Source organism: Mesoplodon mirus (genome assembly GCF_964341445.2).
Source record: "Mesoplodon mirus genome assembly, chromosome: 4".
Classification (NCBI taxonomy): domain Eukaryota; kingdom Metazoa; phylum Chordata; class Mammalia; order Artiodactyla; family Ziphiidae; genus Mesoplodon; species Mesoplodon mirus.
Genome location: NC_138979.1, coordinates 65732592 through 65754033, shown reverse-complemented (window position 1 = coordinate 65754033; position 21442 = coordinate 65732592). Strand labels below are relative to the sequence as shown.

Here is a 21442-nt window from a genome sequence, read left to right as displayed (position 1 = left end):
TGTGGGTAGGGTGAGTGGCAACCATGACAACATGGGTCGCTTCCTTGTCGCCGTGGAGGCTTGTGGGGTTGGCACCTGGCAAAGCTGGCCTGGCCGCTCCATGTGGGGACTGGCAGCTCATCCTCCAGGGCCCATCTCCTGGTCAGGGGGAGCCCCCTGCCTCCTCATGGCCAAGGCCCCTGTGTCCCATGGGATGCTCATTCTCAGCCCCTGGGAGGGTGGGCGGAGGGCTGGGGGTGCATAGCCTGGATGCGGTGAACGAGGAGGACAAAAGCCAAGGGGTGAAGTGACCCCAGAAATAGCCCAGCGAGAGCTGAGCGGGTGAAGCAGGCCAGCCTCCCCACCCCTGCTGCCTGAAATAGATCATTTCTGTGTCATCCCCTGACCTCAGACTGGTCAGAAGGCCGGAGACTCAGCCACATATATTAAAACGAGGTTACTCCCACCTTCAAGTGATTTTTAGCATTCTCCTCCTTCACACATTAACTCAGCAAGCATCTGCTGGGCAGTGGCAATGGAGGACACACAAATAAGACCCGGTCCCCAACTCGAGGGATCCCCACAAGCCCTTTCAATGCATCTTAAAGAAGCGCTAGGTGGGTGCAGGGGGCTTACCCATAATGTCTAAACCACACATCCAGCCCTTACAGAAAGTTCACCTTGACTCTCCTTCCAACCTTGGGGCCTTTGCTCTGGCTGTTGCCCTCATTTCTCCCCTGTGAGGTCTAGCTGAAATACCACCTCCCCCAGAAAGCTGTCACCTCCCCACCCTCTTGTTCATCCTGCGCCACGTAGGGTGCTGAGTGCCACAAGCTGCAGAAGCTGCATGGGGCAGGGGTTCAGGAAATAAAGGGGAATTGAGGCACAGCTGGGGGCAGCTTCCTGTGAGCACCTCTGCAGTAACCGCGAGCAAGAACGGCCACCACCTGAGTCCTCACACCCTCTCATCCCTGCTTCACCCCTACTTGTCACAGCCTAAAACGCTGTGTTTTCCTGTCAAAAGAGAGGGTTTTTTTTTTTCATGATCTCTCTTCCTCTGAGCTCAGAGCATGAAGGTATCACTGAGGATATTGGAGGGAGAGAGGCGGGCCCTGTTCCCATCAGGGCTCCTCTGGGGTCAGCTCACTCAGGCCCAGCCTCCAGCAAGGGGAGCAAGAGGCCCATCTCCTGTGAGCTGGGAGGCAGGGGCCTCCTGGCTGTCAGGTGCGCAGGGGATGGGATGGCAAAGCAGGGACCACGAGATGGTGCGTGTCACATGGTGGTACAGAAGTACAGAAGGAGACATTTACACCGGAAATTCAGACTGTTTGGAACAGAATTCCAGGCTGAGTGTCCTGAGAGCCGGGTTGAAAAGGGCAATGGGATGAGTTACACATGAGGACACTGGTGACTGATAACAAAGGTCAGAGGCCTGCAAGGGGTCCCCATCCTTCACATGTGATGGAGACACGGTAGAGGAGAGCTCTGGGAAATCTTGGTCATGGTTTCCCTGAGTGGTTTGGAGTTGAGAAAGGCCTTGGAACTTATCGCTCTGGGCTGTAATCTTAGGGACAATGGGGAGGAGAACCAGGCATTGCCGCTGTTCAGTGGCCTCACAGTTCAGTGCTGTGACAGACACTCAAGGTATCAACCCAAGGTGACAATAGGAACAAGTGCTCCAAAGGGACAGAAGAGGAAGCCAGGCAAAGATGCTGCACATAGGGAATTAGCATGTGCAAAGGCCCTGCACAAGAAGGAACATGGCATATAGAAGGAACTGGTAGGTGGCCAAAGAACAGGGATAACAGGTGAGAAGTGAAGCTGGAGGGTTGGAGGTGATGGGGTAGGGGCTAGGGTGGTGGCAGTGAGAGGTGGACAAATAGGAGATTTGGGAAGTGAAAAAGAAGGTAACAGAGGGGGAGGAGGGTGGAGCCAAGGGCGGCTCGTAGGTTTCTGGTGTGCATAACCTGGTAGACAGTGGTGCCTTTGCTGAGAAGGGAGTCCTGCAGCAGGAGCAGGTTTGTAGGGCGATGAGTCCAGTTTCGGACACTCTGAGTTTGAGGTGTCTGTGAGGTGTGAAGTCTAAAAGGAGGTGAGGACCAGGCAGTGGGTGTGCAAGCCCCAGCCTGTGGGAGGGGTCTGGGCAGGGTGTGGTCATGCTGTGGGTCATGATGGGGCACGGAGAAGTGGCCATACTGGACCTAGAGAGGCTCTAACCATGGACGGGGAGACTGAGGCAGGAGATGAGTGTGTGAGAAGGAGGTGTCACCGCTGGCAAGGTGTCAATTCTGTCAGAGAAGAGCCCTGACCTCTCCACCCCCCGCCAGGGCAGGTGGGGTCACCATGGCAATCACCCCTTCCTTCCTCTGGTAAGAAGCAGAAGGCTCCAGCGCTCTCCACTTGTGTGGCCATGGTCAGTTTCTTTACCTCTCTGACCCTTGTTTTTCTCATCTGTAAAATGCGGATAATGATGGTACCCTCCCTGCCTGGCAGAGGTGTGAGGATTACATAATTTAGGCCAGCATTTGAACGTACATCAGCAGCACCTGGAGATTTGTTAAAACACAGTGTGCTGGCTCCCTCTTCCAAGCTTCCGCTTCAGGAGGACTGGGGTGGAGCCTGAAATCTGCGTTTCTAACAAACTCCCAGGTGATGCTGCTCCTGCTGGTCTGCTGCTCCTCCATGGCCTCCGTTTCCCTAACTGTCCCCATGGGAGGAGGGAGCCCCCCTGTGAAGCCTGCCTTGCAAGGATTGTGGGGAAATGCAGGCGGGTGGGCAGGGCTGTCTCACTGGGTGTCATGTGGCCATATGGCCACCAGTGGGCGGGAGCGCTGCTCCGCAGAGAGGCTGGATGGGCTGCAGCAGCACGCGGCCAGCAACAGGATCCTCGCCGCTGCCTGTGTGTGACCCCAGCAAACCTGGCCACACTGGGGCCTCAGTTTCCCTATCGGCCTCGACTAACTGTGGTTCCTCAGGCATCCTGGTGAGGGGGGAGTTAAGGGGCCATAAACACAGGCAGAGAATTTTACCCTTGAGATAGACAAGCCTCACTTCAGGGCCAATCTGCAACCTCCACACACTGTCTCTGTGCACTTGGAGTCTTGGTACCCACAGGGCTGCAGGAAGTGGTGGGGAAAGGAGCCCAATCTATGGGGCTGCCTCAAGGGGACCCCCTACCTGAAGGCAAATCCAGTGGGGGTTTCTGATAAGAGGGGGCATGCAGTAAGCTCTTAGGTGGGGCATTTTGGAGCTACATCTCAGGTCAGGTTAAGAGGCCTGGGGGACCCCCAGGTCAGGGTGTGCAGTAGTGGGCTCAGGGGAGGGTGGCATAACAGCAACCCTTGTAAAGCATCAGCTTTGCACCAGCTCAGAGGTGCTTTATACATATACATTCATTTAATCCTCATAACCATTCTGTTTGTGCTATTATCCCCATTTTTACAGAAGGGGAAACTGAGGCACAGAGAGGCTAGGTAACTTGCCCAAGGTCATACAGAGAGTCAGTGGCAGAGCTTGGATTGAACTCAGGCCATCTGGCTCCAGCGTCTGCTTCTAACGCACCTGGGAGTCCAGAGCAGGAAGCCCCTACCCAGGTTCCTAGCCTGGGATTCCAAGTCACCTCCCTCCACTGCCACGAGGGGGAGCTCACCCCTCTGAGAGGCCCCTGCCCCTGAGAGCTGATGGGCTGGGGAGAGGCACTTTACCGTCAGTCCTGCTCTGACCCAAGGGCCACTCGTGGTGCCCCTTAGCCATCAGCAGCAGACAAGACTGGGCCCTGAGTGGGTTCCGACATCTTTGCTCAGATCTCAACTCCGTTTGTAGCTCTGGGAGACAGCCCCTTGGCAGGACTGCCAGATGAAATATAGAATGCCCCATTAAATTTCAGATAGACAACAAATATTTTTAAAATTTAAGTGTGTTCCAAATATTACATGGGGCATGTTGACATTCAAAAACTATTTGTTGTTTATCTGAAATTTGAACTTAACTGGGTGGCCTGTATTTTTATTTGCTCCATCTGGCAACCCTACCCTTGGGCATCACCCCCTCACACCTCCTATGCCCAGCCAGCCCCTTCCCTTCCCTTTCTCCTTGGTGCCCTCTCTGGAGTGGGCAGTGTCTGCGTGTCTGCTTCAGACTGGCCACCTGGTGCCTCCTGACTCCTCCTACTGGGTTTTCTCAGGCACCCCAAGCTTAGTGCACCCTAAAGTAACTCCCCATTTTCCCTCCTGGGCCCCTCTCAGAGGTGTCACCACCATCCACCCAGCCACCTAGCCAGGGACCAGGGAGCCCCTCAGTTTCTCACTGTCCTCACCTGTACCTCCTATTCATCCTGTCCTAAGGCCCCGACATCTCTCCCCTCCATCACCTCTGCCCTGCTTGTCCCCCTCTTCCCCCACAGCCCCCTCCAAAATGTCCTCAGGCCACCTGCCAGGTCTGAACCCCACCCTCTCCTGCTTTCAAGGGAGGGCCCTGAAGATGTGCAGAAGCCAAGAGCATTCTGCCACAGTGGGAGGTTTGATTGCTTTATAACTTCCAAAGAGAGAGCTTTGCATTCCAGAAATCCCAGCTTGAGTTCTGAGCGGATGGTCATGGTCTGGCTAGAGGGTCCCCGGGATCTAGGTCAGTGTGTGTGAGTGAGCCAGGACCCTCCCACCAAAATAAAAGTCCCCGGGCCCAGCCAGTCCTTCAGGTTCCCCTGCACTGTCCTCCTGCTGACCCTGGGCTTTCTGTTTTGCAGCTCCCTGAGGGCCTCCTTTGACTCTCTGAAGCAGCGTAAGTCCCACCTGGTCCCCACGCCAGGCTGCAGGGTGACAGGACCTTCTGGGAACACCAGATCCCCCACCGGTGGGGATGGATGTTTGCTGGCCGGGAGTCGAGGCTGGTGGAGGACTTGGGGGTGACAGAGATGAGCTGTGGGGTTGGGGTGGGCTGGCCCAGGCAGGGGCGAATATATGAGCGGCTGGGGCCCACCAGGTCTGACACCGGGGACCACTGTCCTTACTCCGCCCCCAGAAATGGAGAACGTGGGCAGCGCCCATATCCAGCTGGCCCTGGCCCTGCGTGAGGAGTTGCGGAGCCTGGAGGAGTTTCGCGAGAGGCAGAAGGAGCAGAGGAGGAAGGTGAGGGGGGCGGGGGCTGTTGTCGCTGTGGAGGCAGCAGGGGACCGGCTCTCCCAATGGGCAGCGCCCCAGGCTTGCGGGGGATGGCAATTTGAAGGAGGAGAGGGGGCTGTGGACAGACGCCTGGTACTGGGACCAGGGCCCAGCTCTCGGGCCTGAAAGCCCCACTGGGGGTCTTCCCCCTGCACTGTCTCAGGCCAGGAAGAGGGAAAGACCTTGGTCTTTTCTTTTCTTTGTTTGTTTTTTTGTGCGGTACGCAGGCCTCTCACTGTTGTGGCCTCTCCCGTTGCGGAGCACAGGCTCCGGACGTGCAGGCTCAGCGGCCATGGCTCACGGGCCCAGCCGCTCCGTGACATGTGGGATCTTCCCGGACCAGGGCACGAACCCGTGTCCCCTGCATCGGCAGGCAGACTCTCAACCACTGCGCCACTAGGGAAGCCCCCTTGGTCTTCTTGATCATCCTACTACAACAGGCTATAGAGGGTCCATGACAGCTTGGGGGTATCCAAAGGAGGCAACCTAAGTTGGGGAGTCACCAGAAACTGGTCCTGAGCCCAAGGATCAGGGCTGTTTACCTGGGAGAAAGGAAGACTTGGGGGTCAGTCACTGCAGCCACTCTACAGGGCTGCCTGAGGCTGAGGGGAACAGACAGAGCTTGTGGGGAGTGGGGGCTGCCGAGCCTACCCAGCATCCAAAGGTACTGTTCACCCGTCTGTAGGGTGTGGCTGTCCCTAGATGGAGGGACTGCATGGAGAGGAAGTGAGGTCCCCGTCATGGGAGGTGTACAAACAGAGGCTGGAGGCTACTTGTCAGGGAAGCTGCAGAGGTTGGATGGGAGGTGGGCTTGGTGACCCCTGTGTCCCAGGTACTCCTCCCAAGCCTGAGACTCTCTGACTGGCTGAGCACGTGGCCCTCTGGGAAGGCAGGTACGGACACATGATCAGCCTCTCAGGGCCTTAGTGATGAGTGTGGTGCCTTGGACAGGGTGGGAGAGGCCAGGGCACAGGAGCACTTCTTGCTTGGAGAGGAAGCATTATTGTAAACTGTCCAAAGAACTGAAAATGGAAAATTCCACACAACTGAGCTGTGAAGGGAAAGAAGGCAACAGTTCACGGCTGGGGCCAGGCTGGGACTGGGTGTCCTGGCCAAGCCGTTTACCCTCTCTGCGCCTGTTTCCCTCTTGCGGAATGGGACACTTATGTCCACCTCCCAAGCTTTGGGGGACCCGGCCCAGAACCAGGCCCCTTGCAGTCCTCACAGGCAGGGCGCTGGCTCCGATTAGGAGCTCTGGCCACAGAAATTTAGTGTGGCTGTACTCCCTGTCTGCCCATCTGGCCAGCTGGGGCCTCAGGCTTTCAGGATTCTAAATTTGGGTTCCTGAGCAGACAATGGGTCCTTCAAGCCAGCCCCAGAAGTTGGCCCAGACTTAAGGAGCTGTGGCAGGCGACCTCTCTGAGCTGGGACTTGCTTGCAGAGCATCTACTGTGACAGCGAGGCCCCAGGGTGGCTGTTTTGAGCTTTCCTGTGGCCAGTGGGGCTGTGATGTCTGAAAAAGCTGTTCTGGACGGAGGGGCAGTTCCACGGTGTGATCAGGGCTCCCACAAGCGAAGGACAGCCGTGATGTAGTGTGCGGGGAAGGCCGCCTGGGTGTGTGTGCACACGTGTGCATGTATGGACGTGGGTGTGCACCCAGGAGAACGAGAGTACACCTCTGCACACCTGTGAGCATGTGCATGTGTTTCAGTGTGTGTGTGTGTGACCAGGTGGCTTCTTGAGGTCTCCCCGCTGGCACCGGCCCCACCGAGACCCCAGGCACAAACTGGCTCCAGCCCCAACACGAGAGGTGTTTCATTTCCAATTATCCTTATAGTCAATCTCTGTCCAGGCCGAGTTCCATCCTCTCCATCTGTACAAGGAGCCTGGGAGGCGAGGTGGAGGTGCGGGGGCCCCGTGTGAACCAGCGTGTGACCATGACCAAGTCTGGGGTGTGTACACAGGGCCCATGGCTGTGTGTGGCAGACATGGGAGAGTGTACATATGTGTACTTGTGAGTGGTGTCTGAGGTTGCTCTGTGAAGGCCTTGTGTATATGCAAGGGGGAGCATGGGGGCCTGTTAACGTTTACTTATGTGTGTGTGTGTGTATGTAACTCTGTGTGTGTGTGCCAGCGTGTGTACACGGGGTATGATGGCTTTGAGTGGGTACAGAGGCTTGTGAGTAAAGGACAGCGTGCGTGTGTGTGCGTATGTGCACGTAGGTAGGTTGGGTATTCCCGGGCTAGAGACCAAGTCCTGGCTGGGGTCTGCAGGGAGAGAATACACCATGTGTATCCGTGCCCTGGGCTCCTCTAGCTTTCTGTTCTGAGCAGTAGTAGTGAAAGAGCAGGCTGAGGGAGAGGGAGGGCATCTTGTCACCACCCCCTTCAGAGCCAGGAAGGAATGCTGGGCCTCATCCCAAGGACACCCCGTCCTCTTGGCCTAAGGGAGTGTCCTGAGGCCATGGCCCCAAGCTCAGCGCCTCATGTCCCCTGCAGTATGAGGCCATCATGGACCGTGTCCAGAAGAGCAAGCTGTTGCTCCACAAGAAGGCCATGGAGGTGAGTGCAAGGGTCCTAGGCCTGGAGGAGTGGCAGGGGTCAGGGTGTGGATCCCAGGAGCCTTGGACTGGGCACCTGGGACGGGGCTTGCCTCAGGCCTCCATCCAGCAATAGGCACAGTGGCCTGTCGGGTTCTTGGTGTTGCACTTGCTCCCAGGGTGCCATGCAGACTGGCCCAGGCCTTGACCTTGGGGGGCTCCTGACTGATGGGCAAGCAGCCAGTCCCAGACAGTGGTCTACAGGGTCATCCAGGCTGTCAGCTGGGGACTCCAGGGGCAGAGGGAGAAGCTGTGTCTCCTAGTTCACTGAGTAAGGAGAAAAATAGCTCCACGACATGTGCAGAGGCTGGCATCGTGATGATGCATGGCATTTTAAGGGCCCTGCTGGCGGTCTGATGTGACCACACCTCTGAAGAGGCCGGGGCTGCGGGCAGGGCTCCATTGTCCCCACTGGGAAGGGGCCTGGGAACAAGACTCCCTTCTCCATCTCCATTCTGGATCCCCAAATCCTTGTCCCTGGTGAGGAGGCCCCCAACCCATCCACAGCCCCCAACAGGGAGAAGGGAGGTTGGGCTCAGGAGCCTCACTCTGGGGCCCCCAAGTCATGCCCCTCCATACCCCCCCAGTCCAAGAAGACATATGAGCAGAAGTGCCGAGATGCAGACGACGCCGAGCAGGTCTTCGAGCGCATTAGCACCAATGGTCAACAGAAGCAGGTGGAGAAGGTGCGTGGAGCCACCGAGGCCACGTGGTGTCACAGGGCTGGGGCAGGGTGGGGAGGGAGGGAGGGGGTGCCACAGACACTCCAGGGCAAGGTCTGCATCTGGGATATCCTGGCTGCTCACCTCGCTCCGAACCTTCATCCCTCTGTCTGTGAAATGGGTTTCCTAGAATCTCAGGGTCTAGATAGACAGAGTCAGCTTGATCCCCTTTGCCATCTCCAGGCTGCACCCAAGGACCCATTCCTCAGAGCAGGCTCACTGCAGCCCAGGCCCAGAGCTCACAGGGCAATGAGAGCAGATGCTAACCCTCACACAACCCTTTGGAGAAGGGCTCAGTAGGCCCATGTCACAGAGAGGAAACAGGCCCAGAGATGGTAAGTGACTTGTTCAAGGTCTGAGGGCCAGGCAGAAACAGAGAAAGGACCCAAACCCACGTTGTCCAGAACCCAAGCTCTTGACTGCTCTGGCCTCTTGGCCAGGGTGGGAGTGTCAGAGATGCCAGGGCTCAAGAACACATTTTGTCCATTGCACAGACAGGAAAGCTGAGGCCCAGAGAGGGCGGGGGCCTGCAGGTGAGCTGGTGGCAGCAAGTCAGGGACAGAGCCCCAGCCTCAGCCAGTGGGTTCAGCAGTGGGCGTGGGGCCCCAGGGCCCGGCCCCTGGTCTACATTTCTCCCTCTAGGTCTCAACATCTTGTTTTCACATGTACCTGCATGAAGTGCAGGTTCCTGTTTTATTCCTTTTTTACTGGAACCAGGCTGTGGGCCCTTGTAGGGTGAGGCTGGAGTTAATGATGGAACTTGCCCACAGTTGGCTCCTGAGTGTCCCCCTGTGTGGCCAGAGAGGGGGTGACAGAGTCCCTTCAGGGTTTCCCAGGGAAACTCGGAGCCCAAGGGCTGGGCTGACGGGTTCCCGGGGGCGGGGCCTCAATGCTGCTTTCCCTCTGTCTCCTCAGAGCCAGAACAAAGCCAAGCAGTGCAAGGACTCAGCCATGGAGGCAGGTACGTGGCTAGCCCACCTCCTCAGCCTAGAGGGTAGGGTGGCTTGGACATTCCTTCCCCCACAGCACGCTTCCTTCACCCTGGGGACACAGTCACGCTCATCACTCTCATTCCCATATTTATGCAAGTAAAACAAAAACATTCGTTTTCTCACATTTGCCAAGACTGTTCTTGGTGCTTTGCATGTTTTAACTAACACTCACAACAATCTGCGAGCTGGTCACTATTACTATCCCCTTTTTTTAACAGACGAGGAAACTGTAGCACAGAGAGGTTAATTAACTTGCCCAAGGTCACACAGCCAATAAGTGGTGGTAACTGTATTTGAACGCAAGCCATTTGACTCCAGGGCCCAGGACTTTCACAGCCACAATCAAGGGAGACAGGCCCACTCATCGCACACACCTCTCTCTTACATACACTGAAACACATCAGAGCCTTCTCTGGGCTTCTGTCTCCTCTATCCTTCTCCTGATGCCAGAAGACCCCAACACCCCTATCTCTGCTGACACAACTCCTAGGACAGAGAGCTTACCGTTGCTCCCTTCCCCTGGGAAGGCTCTCCCTCCTGCTAGCGCTGCCTTTCCCAGGACCAGCTGCTCCCTTGGCTGGGGGCACAGAGGTCATGGTCCAAGCCTGCTGGCTTCCCAGCCCAATAGCTCCCAATGCTCCCCTTCACCCCTCCTCCAGGGCTGCCCTCTCTGAGCCTCAGTTTCCCATCTGGAAAGTGAGACGGTGGGACCTGGGGATGGTGAGAGGCCCAGATTCTGACCTTGGGTGTATGAGGCTCTGCTCTGGCCCCAGGCAGCTTGACCACAGGGGGAGCTGAGAGTCACCCTAAGGGCAGTACCACAGTGGTGGCCCTTATGAGCGTTCAGATGTAGCACCAGCAGCCAGGGCAGGTCTCTCTAGGGAGGAGGAGGGCACTCTGGGCAGGGGTGCTGCGGGAGCAAAGGGGTGGGCTGTGGGGGGGTGTCTAGGCCGCTGGCCTCCTTGAGGACTGACTGTGCTTCCAGAGCGAGTATACAGGCAGAACATCGAGCAGCTGGAGAAGGTGCGGGGCGAGTGGGAGCAGGAGCACCGGACCACCTGTGAGGTGAGACACTCCAGGCGTGGAGGCTGCTTCCCCAGCTACGAAATGGGAGAGACGCCTTTCCCTGCTCCAGCCGCTTCACGGGGGGAAAAGAGGCAGTGCTGCGGGAAAGGCATCATTCCTTCATTCCTTCACTCATCCACTCACTCCACAGGCCCTGTGCTGAGTCCCTGCCCCCAGGGAGCTCACCGCCTGGCTTTGTGCTCTGAGTCCCCTTCTGCAGGCAGGCATCCTTCACCCCTTTTGGCTGAAGCCGAAACTGAGGCTCAAACAAAACCCATAGCTTCCCTGGGCTCTGCTGATGAGCAGGGCCTGGGAAACAGGCCTCAGGATTCAGGGTCCAGGGCTCCTCTTAAGACACTCCCCAGGGGTATGGTAGGGCCTGGAGGAAGGACGGGGCAGGAAGCCCACAGGCTGTTCAACTTCCCTCCCCAGAAGCCTCAGGACCTGGCACAGAGGTGGGGGTGGGGACGCCTAGGAAGAGTCTTCCCTTTTGGCTTGGCTTCAGCAGAAGGGGTCTGGCTGGTCAGCCCCAGCTGAGCTGAGTGGGGCCTGGCCTGGCCCAGCCCTGCAGCAGCCCCCCACCCACCCCCGCTTCTCCCCCAGGCCTTTCAGCTGCAAGAGTTTGACCGGCTGACCATCCTCCGCAACGCCCTGTGGGTGCACTGCAACCAGCTCTCCATGCAGTGTGTCAAGGATGATGAGGTAGGGGCTGAAGGCAGGGAGGGGTAGGGAGTGGGAGGGGGGCGTGAGGAGAGGGCAGCCTCCTAGCAAGGGCACAGCCAGGTCCACCTGAGCCTGTCAGCAGATACCTAGTCCTCTGTGGTCCGAGCCCTGGCCTCAGGGGTCTCTGGCCTCAGGGGTCTCCGACCTCAGCGATGAGCCACTGCCCCAGGCCCTGAGGACAGGGAGCTCAGTACCACAAAGGGCCACAGCCTCTCTGCCTGCAGACTGGGCTTTGTGGTTACCCTGGCATCTGCCCTCTCTGCTCACCCCTGCTCCAAGGCCTTGGCTCTGCTATCAGAGCCACAGAGCACATGCTCCCTCTGCTGGGATGGGGAAGGGAGGTGGACACAGCACCTCAGAGGTTTGCAGAGAGGCTGCGGGACCCTCGGTTGCCCTGCTCCAGGCCTGACACTTGCAGGAGCCAAGGTCCAGTCCCTCTTCTGTCTCTAGACATCTCCAGGGTGTCCTGGTTCCCCCTTACTGAGCTCTACATGCCTGGTGGGCTGGGTGGGTCCTCCTCAGCAGAGAGGGGCCGCCACCTCCCTTGCCAGGGGCCTTGCAGTCCTAGAGCCATAAGCTCCCTTTCATGGCAGTCCTGACTCCCTGATGCCCGCTGCTGTTACTTGCCTAACCCCTTCTGCCTATGGGGCGAGGAGTTTTGGGGGGTTTCTCCCCAAATGACTTGAGCCCACCTGGTGACCTCCTTGTAGCGAAGGAAGGAGTGTGGGCTCTGAATCCTCTCATACCGGATGCAAAGCCCAGCACACTGAATTCCTACTTTGTGACCTTGGGCAAGTCACTCTCCTCTGAATTTCCTCATCTGTAAAATGAGGAAGCAGTGTCTACCTCAGAGAACAGGAGTGGGGTAAATCCCTTGCAAAGAAACTTGTGCACAGTAGGTGTTCGGGAAACAGGAGAAGCTGTCAGCCAGGGCTCTAACCCCTCAGGCAGGCCTGGGGCAGTTACACCTCAAGGCCCCTGGTCAGAGTTCAGACCCGAAGTGGGGGCAGGCTTGACAATGCGGGCATGGAGGTGAGGCCTGGCCCCTCAGCCTCTGCTTTTTCCTGCCCCCAGCTCTACGAAGAGGTGCGAGTGACACTAGAAGGCTGCAGTGTGGATGCCGACATAGACAGCTTCATCCAGGCCAAGAGCACGGGCACTGAGCCCCCAGGTGAGGTCCACCTACAGGCAGCACAGCTTCTGGGTCCAGGCCTGCCTTCCTTAGGCCTGGCTCAGGTTCTCTGAGCCTCAACTGCCAGGACAGAACTGGGGTGGCTCACAGCTCCTTTCTGGGTGGAGAAGCCTTGGTCAGGCCCAGGGAAGGGGTCAGGGACAGTGCAGTCCCCTGGTTGGGTCCTTAGCCTGCCGGCTCATCCAAGATAGAGGATGAGCAGAGCTTAAGAACAATGACACTGGAGGGGGAGATGAGGATAGGGCAAGAGGCAGGAAGCCTCTCCAGAGCACCTGCTCCAGCCTGCTTGGTACCACTAAATCTTGGGTCTAGACTATTCGGTCTTGGTGGTACCCACAGTGAGATCTCTCTAGGAAGGGAGCGGGCCCCGTCCTCAAGCACCAGGGTGGCCAGGGCAAGGATGGTAAGGTGGGGCCCCAGTCTGGGTCTCCGGATGGGGAGAGGATGGGGTGCCGAGTGGCACAGGTCCTGCCTGCCCTGCCCTTGCCACCCTGGGCCTCATGCGCTTGCTGCCTGCAGCTCCGGTGCCCTACCAGAACTACTATGATCGGGAGGTTGCCCCGTTGTCCAGCAGCCCTGGCGTTCAGCCGTCCTGTGGCATGATAAAGAGGTGAGCCGCCTGCTGGATGCCAGCCGGACGGGATACAGAGGGTGGGGCCAGGGGTGGGGAACGGGGGCTGCCAGGAAGGGAGGCCAGCCTCTCCTCCTGCACCTGGCTCTTCCACACGTATTTATTGGGCATCTATTGTGTGCCTGGTGCAGGGTTTAGGTGCTGGGCACTCTTCGGGGACAAGACAAGTTCAATCTAATCTCATGACACCCTCAGCCCGAGGGGACCTAGGCATTAAATAATCACAGCCCCCTTATTCACTAGCGACTATGCTCAGAGCTCCAGGGAGACCCCAGGCTGGCTGACCCCTTGGGCTCTGCTGCTAGCCTGGGTGGAGCCTTGGACGGTCAGGCTGAAGTGGCAACCCTCTCCCACTGGCACGGGATCAGGGCACAGGAGAAGGCCCTACTCCAAGCCAGTACTCTTGGAGAATTCTCCAGGTTTTTCCAGGGCCCCTTCCCTGGCCTGGCTGTGGTAGGTGCCAGGGTCCTGGTGTCAGGCCCCAGTGTGTCACTTGCACAAGTCACACACCTCCTCTAGGCCCGGGGCCTATGCGTGTGGGGGGCAGACTCAGACCTAAGGACCCTCCTGGTTCAGGCCTTGGGTGACGACGGTGACAGCCCACTGGGAGCGCCATGGCCTGCTCAGGGAGCCCCCCTGCCCGGGAGCCAGTTCCCTGAGCGCCCCATCTGTGCGCATCTAGGAGCATCCATGGGATTCACGTGGTGCCTGCGCCCCACCCCCACGCCTCCGTGACCTCCTCCCTCCCTCCAACCCACTGCAGAGAAGGCCCTGCCTTTGAGAGGCGGGTCGGGTGGAGGTGACGGGCTCCCAGTCCTCTGAGGACAGCTCATTTCTGAGGCCTCTGGAGCCGCCCTGCAGGAAGGCTCCTAGGAGGCAGAGGCTTGTGGGCACCACGGCATGCTCCTCCGGGAACCCTGAGAAAGTAAGAACCCCAGGAGGAGGGCATTCCTACCCTCGCTATCATTCCAAAATCTCAGGGGACTCAGACCTCTCTGCACTCCCAGTGAGGACCCAGATCCCAACACAGGTGGTCACTTAAACACCAGGACAGAAGAGCTCACCTGGGGCAGTATCAAGAAAGGACAGAAAGGGGCCTGATGAGCATGAAAGATAAAGAGGGAAAGAGGTCCCACAGGCAGAGGCCTGGCTGCTGGAGGGGACGGGCAGGGACCACCGTGTGGGGACCAGAAGCCAGGCAGGGCTGGGGAGGGGCAGGGGCCACTGGCCAGGAAGTGAGTGGAGGGAGGACTGGAGATGACAGCGCAGACAGCCCCGGCACACACAGCCTCGACGAGCTCTGCTCGTCCAGCCCCAGCCCTGCCAGGTTAACCCTACCTGGCAGGGGCAGCAGAGCCACAGGCACCAAGTCTGCAAGGCCCAAGTCAGCATCAGGCCTTCCCACGTGTGCCAAGTCCACGCATGCTTGTCCCTGTGTCTCCATCCTGGGCCCTCAGCTCCACAAACCCTGCAAGGGGGCGGGGGTCCCGGATTCTCCCACCCTGGGAAAGGTCTCTGTGTCCCACCTGGCACTACAGGGCAGCCTCCTACGGGCCCAGCCCCTTACTGGGCACTCAAGACCCCTGGGGGGGTCTGGCCTGGTCCCTATTTCAGTCTTATCTCCTATACACCCCAAACTAGTCCACTCCACTTCCCAAATTCCTCTGTCTGTACAATCTGCACGTCTGTACTCCTCTCCCATTCACCGGCAATGCCTTGCACTCCAGTCTCTACCTGATAAAGTTGAGTCTTTGCAGACTTGGCTTGACCCCACCAGACCAGGAAGCCTTTCCTGAGCGGGGGAAGTAGTATCAGCCTCTACTCGTTTAGCCCTTAGCACTGTCTGCTTCAGGGCACCCACATCTGGTTCCTTACTAGGTATCCCAGTGTCTGCCTCTGCCTCTTGCTTCTTGCCTTTTTTTTCTTTTATTCAACAAACTTCCATGACTCCAGTCCAGTCCAGGTCTGAGCCAGGCACAAGGGAAGGGGTGAATTAGCCCAGCACTGCCTCCTGGACCTCCCTTTGTGTGGTCGGGGAGCGGCTGGGCTGCCCAGGCTGGTGAAGGTCCTAGCGAGGTGTGAGTGGGCCAAGCTCTAGGGGGCAGCTCCTCTGCCCATGTGGGAGGCTGGAGCAGGGGCCTGGTGGGTGTAGGGCCTGGGACCTGGAGCACAGAGGTCTTAGAGCCCCCAGTTAGGCCCTGCAGGGAGCAAGTACTGAGAAGACGTCTACAAGGTGAGGGACGGGGAGAGCGCGGCTGGGCAAGAGCCACTGGACCACTCTTTAGGGAGCCCTCATGGTGAGGGGCACCCCATAAATCACACCTGTGCCTGGAGGCTAGGGCCAACCCCAGCCCTGGAGCCCTGTGGGCTCCCTGCTTCATCTACTCCCGCTGTCCCACCCCGACTCACCTGCTTTCCTCCCTGTCCCCAGGTTCTCTGGGCTGCTGCATGGAAGTCCCAAAACAACATCGTCAGCAGCTTCTGCTGGTAATTGGGGGTGACAACTGTCAACCTGGGGTGAAGGGGAGGATGCCTACTTGGCACAGATGGGCCTTCCAACAGCTGGGAGGTTGGGGGTTGGGAAGAGGCTGGGCCAAGTCTGGGGAAGCTCCACTTCAGGGGGGCGGCTCCAGGGACCACTGTTCTTTGTAAGGGGCGGGTGCCAGGCCTCGCCCTGCTCTCAGCCTCCACAGAGACCCTGACTCCCACCTCTGATCGGAATGAGTGTGTCTATGCCGCCATCGCTGTGCAGGAGGTGCCAGGACCCCACACCCTGCCAGCCCAGGATTACAGGGCGCTCTATGACTACACAGCCCAGGTGAGGCCCCTGCCCTCCCCTCCTTGGGAGGGCACCAGCATGCCCAAGGGAGTGCTCACACGTAGGCACATGCACTGTAAGTGGGCTGGGGTGGGTGCCCTTAGAACAGCACCTGGCCTTTGGGAGGGGCCCAGTGCGGACCTGCTCAGTGAAAGCTGAGGAACGGCACGAGGGCCTTGGTCACAAGCACACGCGGTATACAGGCAGGTGTGCGCACGTGCAGCAGCTGGCAGAGCTGGAGCTATCTGAGGAAGTGGTCTGAGGATCAGGCTCTGCACCCACGGGTGAGGGCCTTGTTCTCCGTGACCACGGGCGCCCAGAACAAGCCATGGTCGGAACGAGGCCCTCAGCTGTGCCGGGGTTGATTTTCTGAAGCCCACAAGGGGAGGATGAGTAAAGGAGCCACAGGGCAGCTGTGCCCAGATCCCCAGAAAGTCTAATCTGCTCCCAGTTTGAGGTGAGGGAGTACAGAGCTGGACTCCAGATCCACTGGGACTGAAGCCAGGCACCTCCTCGGGGCTCAGCGGGCTGCACTGACTCCCGAAGCCTGGTCCCTGGAGAGGGAGACAGCCCAGGAGAATGATGGTGTGCCTGTATGACAAGGGCTAGCAGAGCTGGGGGCGTGACAAACACGCCTGCCCCCTGACTTGCTAGGTTGCAGCATCTGAAGCAGGGAGGGGGAGAAGGGAGCGGCAGGGAGGTGAAGCAGGGGAAGAAGCCCCAGGTTGTGTGTGGGAGGCCCACAGTGACAAACCAGAGGGGACAAGAGGCGGAGCCCCACGAGGCGCCCCACACCCTATGTCTCCAGGGCTGCCTTAGCCCAGAGTGGCCTTGTCTTGCAGCCCCAGGAGGCCAGCATGTCTCAGCTGACAGCCCACCTGGGAGACAGGCTGGCAGTTACTGCCTGGGGTGGGGGGAACGCCTGACCAGAGGCCCTCCCAGCAGGCCCCCTTCAGCCTGATGCGTTTTCATTCTCTTGCCCAGAATTCCGACGAGCTGAACATCTCTGCGGGGGACATCCTGGAGGTCATCCAGGAAGGGGAGGATGGCTGGTGGACAGTGCAACGGAACGGGCAGCGTGGCTTTGTCCCTGGCTCCTACCTGGAGAAGCTTTAAGGAAGGGGCAGTAGCCCCCGCCTGGACCTATCCTGTCCACGGGGCCAGCAGTGCCCCCACCGCTGCCCTGGCCTCGCAGGGGCCTCAAGACAGAGCCTGCCCTCAGGAAAGGTACCGGCTGCTCCCGAGCAGTCCTTCCCACAGGGAATAAAGGAGCACTCTTTTTCCTCCTTGCACCCGTGTCCAAGTGCTCAATTCAGAGGGGAGAAGCCCAGGAGAGCAGAGCTCCCCAACTGCAGTGTTGTCACTGAGGCCCCAGCTCGGGTCTGTCCCTGGTCTGCTGGGGATGGGGAGGTACCCTAGCCCTGGGTCCCAGGGAACTGCCAGGGAGACACGCTCACAGCGGGCAATGGGAGAAGGCCGCAGCAGTCAGGGGGGATGGGGTAGGGGCAAGGAGAAGCTCGGGGCAGCTGGGATGGGGAGACCAGGCTTCCTGGGGCAGAGGGACTAGAGCGGGGCAGCAGCAGACAGAACACAGGGAAGGCAAGAGCAGCAGGACAGGGCAGGTGTGTGAGCACAGGGAGGAGGGACACCTGGAACGTCCTGGGGATGAGCCAAGCTTAGTTCCAGGCAGGAAACAGGTGACAGGTCTGCCAAGGCGGAGGGGCTGTGGCATGGTCGCTTAGGCAGGCCTGGAGTCTACGCGGGCTGACCTGGGCACAGAGGTGGCCAAGCTCCTCTTCCGTTCTTGGTGCTCTCTGGCCTTTGTCTTTTTGGCCCCAGAAACGTAACTTCTACTGCTGCCCAAGGCCTGCCACGGCCCTGCTCCAGCCACGCCAAGGGCCTGGGGAGTGACTGCGGGGGGAGAGCCAGTGGGAACCAGCCGCTCCACAGTCCTAGGCCTCCCCCGTGCTCGCCTGTGGGAGCCCCAACACTCTGCCGGCACAGCAGGCCAGCAGCCCGCCCCAACTCAGGGCCAGACATACCGGGGGGGCCTCCTCCACTGGGCACACCTTGAGTGAGCCCGTTACTATCCCCGTAGACCACCTTCCCTGGGACTTCATCACTTCGCTTGCTCGTTCATAAACCTTTGTGGCCCACCTTCTGTGAGCTCAAGAGGAGGAACGCCTCAGACACTGGCTTTACTCAAGGGGCCCTTGACCTGGTGGAGGGGAACAGATAGACCAGAAAGCTGGCGGCAGTACAGGAAACTTCCTGATGTGCCAAGCAGTGCTGAGGCTTCTGGGAACAGGTGACCGAGATAAGCCAAGGAAAAGGGGAAGCTGTTACAGGAAAGTAAAGAGGGGGTTCCTTTCTGCTCCTGCCTGCCTGTGATGATAGCCTCACAGTGGGCAGGGACAGAGAAGGGAGCGAGGGGCACCACTGAACTCTCCAGGATTTAGAACTAGAAGAGACTGGGGGGATCTAATCGGACCTCCTGCACGACTGGGCACCAGGCACTCCTGTCAGCTTCAACATCTCTGCGACTGCGAGCTAATGGCACCCACGGAAGCCTGCGGTGGGCCTGTGGCTTCCCACCGGTCCTGGCTCTGCCTGGCCAGCCGTCCACCTGGCAGCCATACGGAGGAACATTCCACGTGCTCAGGCAAACATCAGATGCTACAGTAGCAAAAATGAGGCCTTTGACCAAGCTCTGCCCTAGGAGGATGACCAGGGCTGGTAAAGAGGGCTGTTCCTCTGTTTATTGCAGCCTTCCATCTTTATGCCCTTATCTTCATCACTTAAGCAAAAAAGTGGATTTGATTAAACAAACATGACACCTGGTCAAGGAGGGGGATGGCCGGACTGTGGCCTCTGACCTCAGACTCAGGTGTGTGAACACCTCGAAAGTCTACAAAGCATGAAAGGGTTGTTTCCACCCAGTATTATTCATGCTGGGGCCAGGCAGAGGTGAAAAGGCACAGGGCAGCCCCTGGGTGCAGGGTAGGGTCCTGGAAGCACGGCTCCAACTACCCTCTGCTAGATGCCACCCCACCACTGCTTCTGCCAGAGGGTGTATGGCAGATGGGGTGGGAAAGGGCTTTGGGCCTCTGAAAAAAATCAGACTGAGGCTTAAATCCTTCCTGAAATGTAAATAAATTGTCTTTTATAAAGCATATTGTACAAGTGAACTGACCAAATGACCATACCGGTCCCTGACACATCTGAGGTTTATAAATAGGGATGTTTGGAAAGAAAAATGTAAGCTTGTGCTTGGTTTTATGCTCCCTGAAGGAGAGAGGGAGAAGTCAGTGACTAAAGCCCTGCTTACACAAATGCTTGCCTGGGCCAGAAACGTTGCTCAGGACAGCTGGATATGAGAGCTGTCAGAAGTAATTCAATCAAGCAAGGTATTTTGATGATTTCTGTGTGACTGACAGTGTATTTGAAAATGGGGGGGTGCTAAGATAAGGGGGTGCTGTCAAAGAGCTCACTCACCCCAGAAGTAGTACAGAGGCACTATTACCCCTCTGATACAAGGCAGACAGTGAGTAGGGCAAGAGTAGGACCGGGAGACCAGGTGCAGGCTGTCCAACACAGAGATGATGGTGGCTTCTCCAGGAAGTGGCAACTGGGCTGGAGAGCAATTCTGGAAGAACGAGGGAAATAGATCAACAGGACTTGGTAATTTACAGGATGTGAGACAGGAATGGGAAGAGTGGAAAGGAAGGAGATGAGAAGCGATTTCCCTTCCCAGGTGGACTAGGAGGTGGAGGAGGGGTAGCAGCAGGGACAAAGTCTGAGCAAAGGCCCAGAAGAGGCAGGACAGCCAAGCAGACTGACCACTGGCATCAGGTCATATATGGGCAGCCAAGAGGAAAGAAAAGAGGAGAAAGTTAGGTTATCAGTGCTTTATTTATTCCTTGAAAATACCTTGTCATCTTGATTGAGCATTCCATTCAACTGCAAAGATTTTTTTAAAAACCTTTGGCCTAGATATTTATCATCATCTCTGACAGGTGCCGCAGTGTCTACAGTCCTGGAGGGTGATGGGTAACGAGTGTTAGATAACAGAGCCTGCGCTCCAGTCATTTAGGCAGCCAGAGAATAGAACTGAAAGCAACTCTGGGGTCACAATGTATACCAGGAAAAAAGAAACCCACGAATGAATCTAAGTCAGATTCATTGCCTTTGCAGCCTTCTCCATTCTCTGCGTACCAGGTCACAACCTCAGCTGGACAGACAGCCTTCCCAGCAGAGGAGATGGTGACAGATAAAGAGGTTGTTGGTGTGTGTGTAATTGGGTGTATAAATAACTGCGGCCCTCTTCTTGACAGAGGGCTGCTCAAAGCCAGAATGGAGCAGGAGGAAAAGTATGGCCTCTGAAGTCAGACTATCAGGGTCTGAATCCACGCTCATGCTTCCTTGTGTGGTCTTAGGCAAGGCACAATTTCTCTGGACCTCAGTAGCATCATCAGTAAGATGGGTACAATAAGCCCCTGTGTAAGTTGCTATCCTTGTAAAGTTCAAAATTAGATATAAGCGCTAATTAAAAGCATGAGATGATCATTTTTAATAAAAAAGTCCACCACCTCCAAATCTTGGCTATAATCAACAGTTGCTTTGCGCTTAGTATAGCGTCCTCACTTAACGTGCCCTCTGGAGAGTGTTGGTTATGTCGGTAATTCCTTCCCAAAGGTGACAAGGAGGAAAGGAGAAGCAATGCACTATTTGACCGAACTGGACACATGCACCACTGGGGTCTAACACTTAACTCCAACCACCCTCCCACAGCTATTCTCAGGCCTGGCAACCTCAGCACAGGGGTAGCTGTTAGGCTCCGTCTGGCTGAACCAGAATATCTGCCTATTTCCCATCCTGGCATGTGAAGCAGCAGCACAAGCCCAGATCAAGGTCACCACTAGCAAGTGGGCACCCCATCCTCAGCAACCTCACAGGATTCTCAAGACCACAGCGATGTGGCTTTCAAACTGTGCTCTACAAAGCCCTAGCAGGGGCCAAAGGGAGGAGAAGCGGAGCTCCCACTCCATTTCAAGCTCTACTTGTAGAGTTTACCTATTGGACCAGCAGTGGTTCTCATCCCTGGCTGCTCAATGGAATCACCTAACAAGTTTTTTTTTAAATGTTGATGCTTTGGTCCCACCTTAGACGAACTGAATCCAATTCTCTGCCAGCTGAGCTTGAGCATAAATATTTTGAACATTGAGAACTTTTCTAGCTAATGGGTTCTTCAGCTGAAAAAAGAAAGTTTGAAAACCATCTTCTTATGGCACCATAGTGACATTTCAGACACTGAGTGTCCCACTATGGTGCTGGGGATACAAACATAAACAAGTCTCTTTTCTGTCCTATTATAACTTCTGTATCTATTTTACTTTCAGTGGATAAACTCAAGAGAACAGGACCTGTGTATGAGTTAATTTCCCCCACCACTAGCCATGTACTCCACACTGTCCAAAAAGGTATTCAGTAGGTAAACTCAGAAAATTTCTGCAAGGTACTGCACAGTACCCTCAGGAAATCTCAGGGACACTGCAATAAAGAGC

The 21442-nt window shown here is 57.2% G+C and overlaps 1 protein-coding gene across 2 annotated transcripts in view; it reads left to right on the top strand.

Moving 5' to 3' along the window:
* PSTPIP1 (proline-serine-threonine phosphatase interacting protein 1) overlaps positions 1 to 17162 on the top strand; it is a 42269-nt gene extending 25107 nt beyond the window's left edge. Inside the window, exons 4-15 of one of the 2 annotated variants that reach the window (XM_082616876.1) lie at positions 4721 to 4755; positions 4996 to 5102; positions 7635 to 7697; positions 8323 to 8421; positions 9373 to 9418; positions 10435 to 10514; positions 11118 to 11216; positions 12312 to 12408; positions 12949 to 13039; positions 15492 to 15547; positions 15745 to 15878; positions 16863 to 17162. In XM_082616876.1, coding sequence (XP_082473002.1) covers positions 4721 to 4755; positions 4996 to 5102; positions 7635 to 7697; positions 8323 to 8421; positions 9373 to 9418; positions 10435 to 10514; positions 11118 to 11216; positions 12312 to 12408; positions 12949 to 13039; positions 15492 to 15547; positions 15745 to 15878; positions 16863 to 16994 — 1039 coding nt within the window. In that variant the 3' untranslated portion in view covers positions 16995 to 17162. Of the gene's footprint in view, positions 1 to 4720; positions 4756 to 4995; positions 5103 to 5363; positions 6029 to 7634; positions 7698 to 8322; positions 8422 to 9372; positions 9419 to 10434; positions 10515 to 11117; positions 11217 to 12311; positions 12409 to 12948; positions 13040 to 15491; positions 15548 to 15744; positions 15879 to 16862 lie in introns of those variants that run through there. The other variant, XM_082616877.1, reaches the window with a different exon arrangement.
* Positions 17163 to 21442: the final 4280 nt, after the last annotated feature.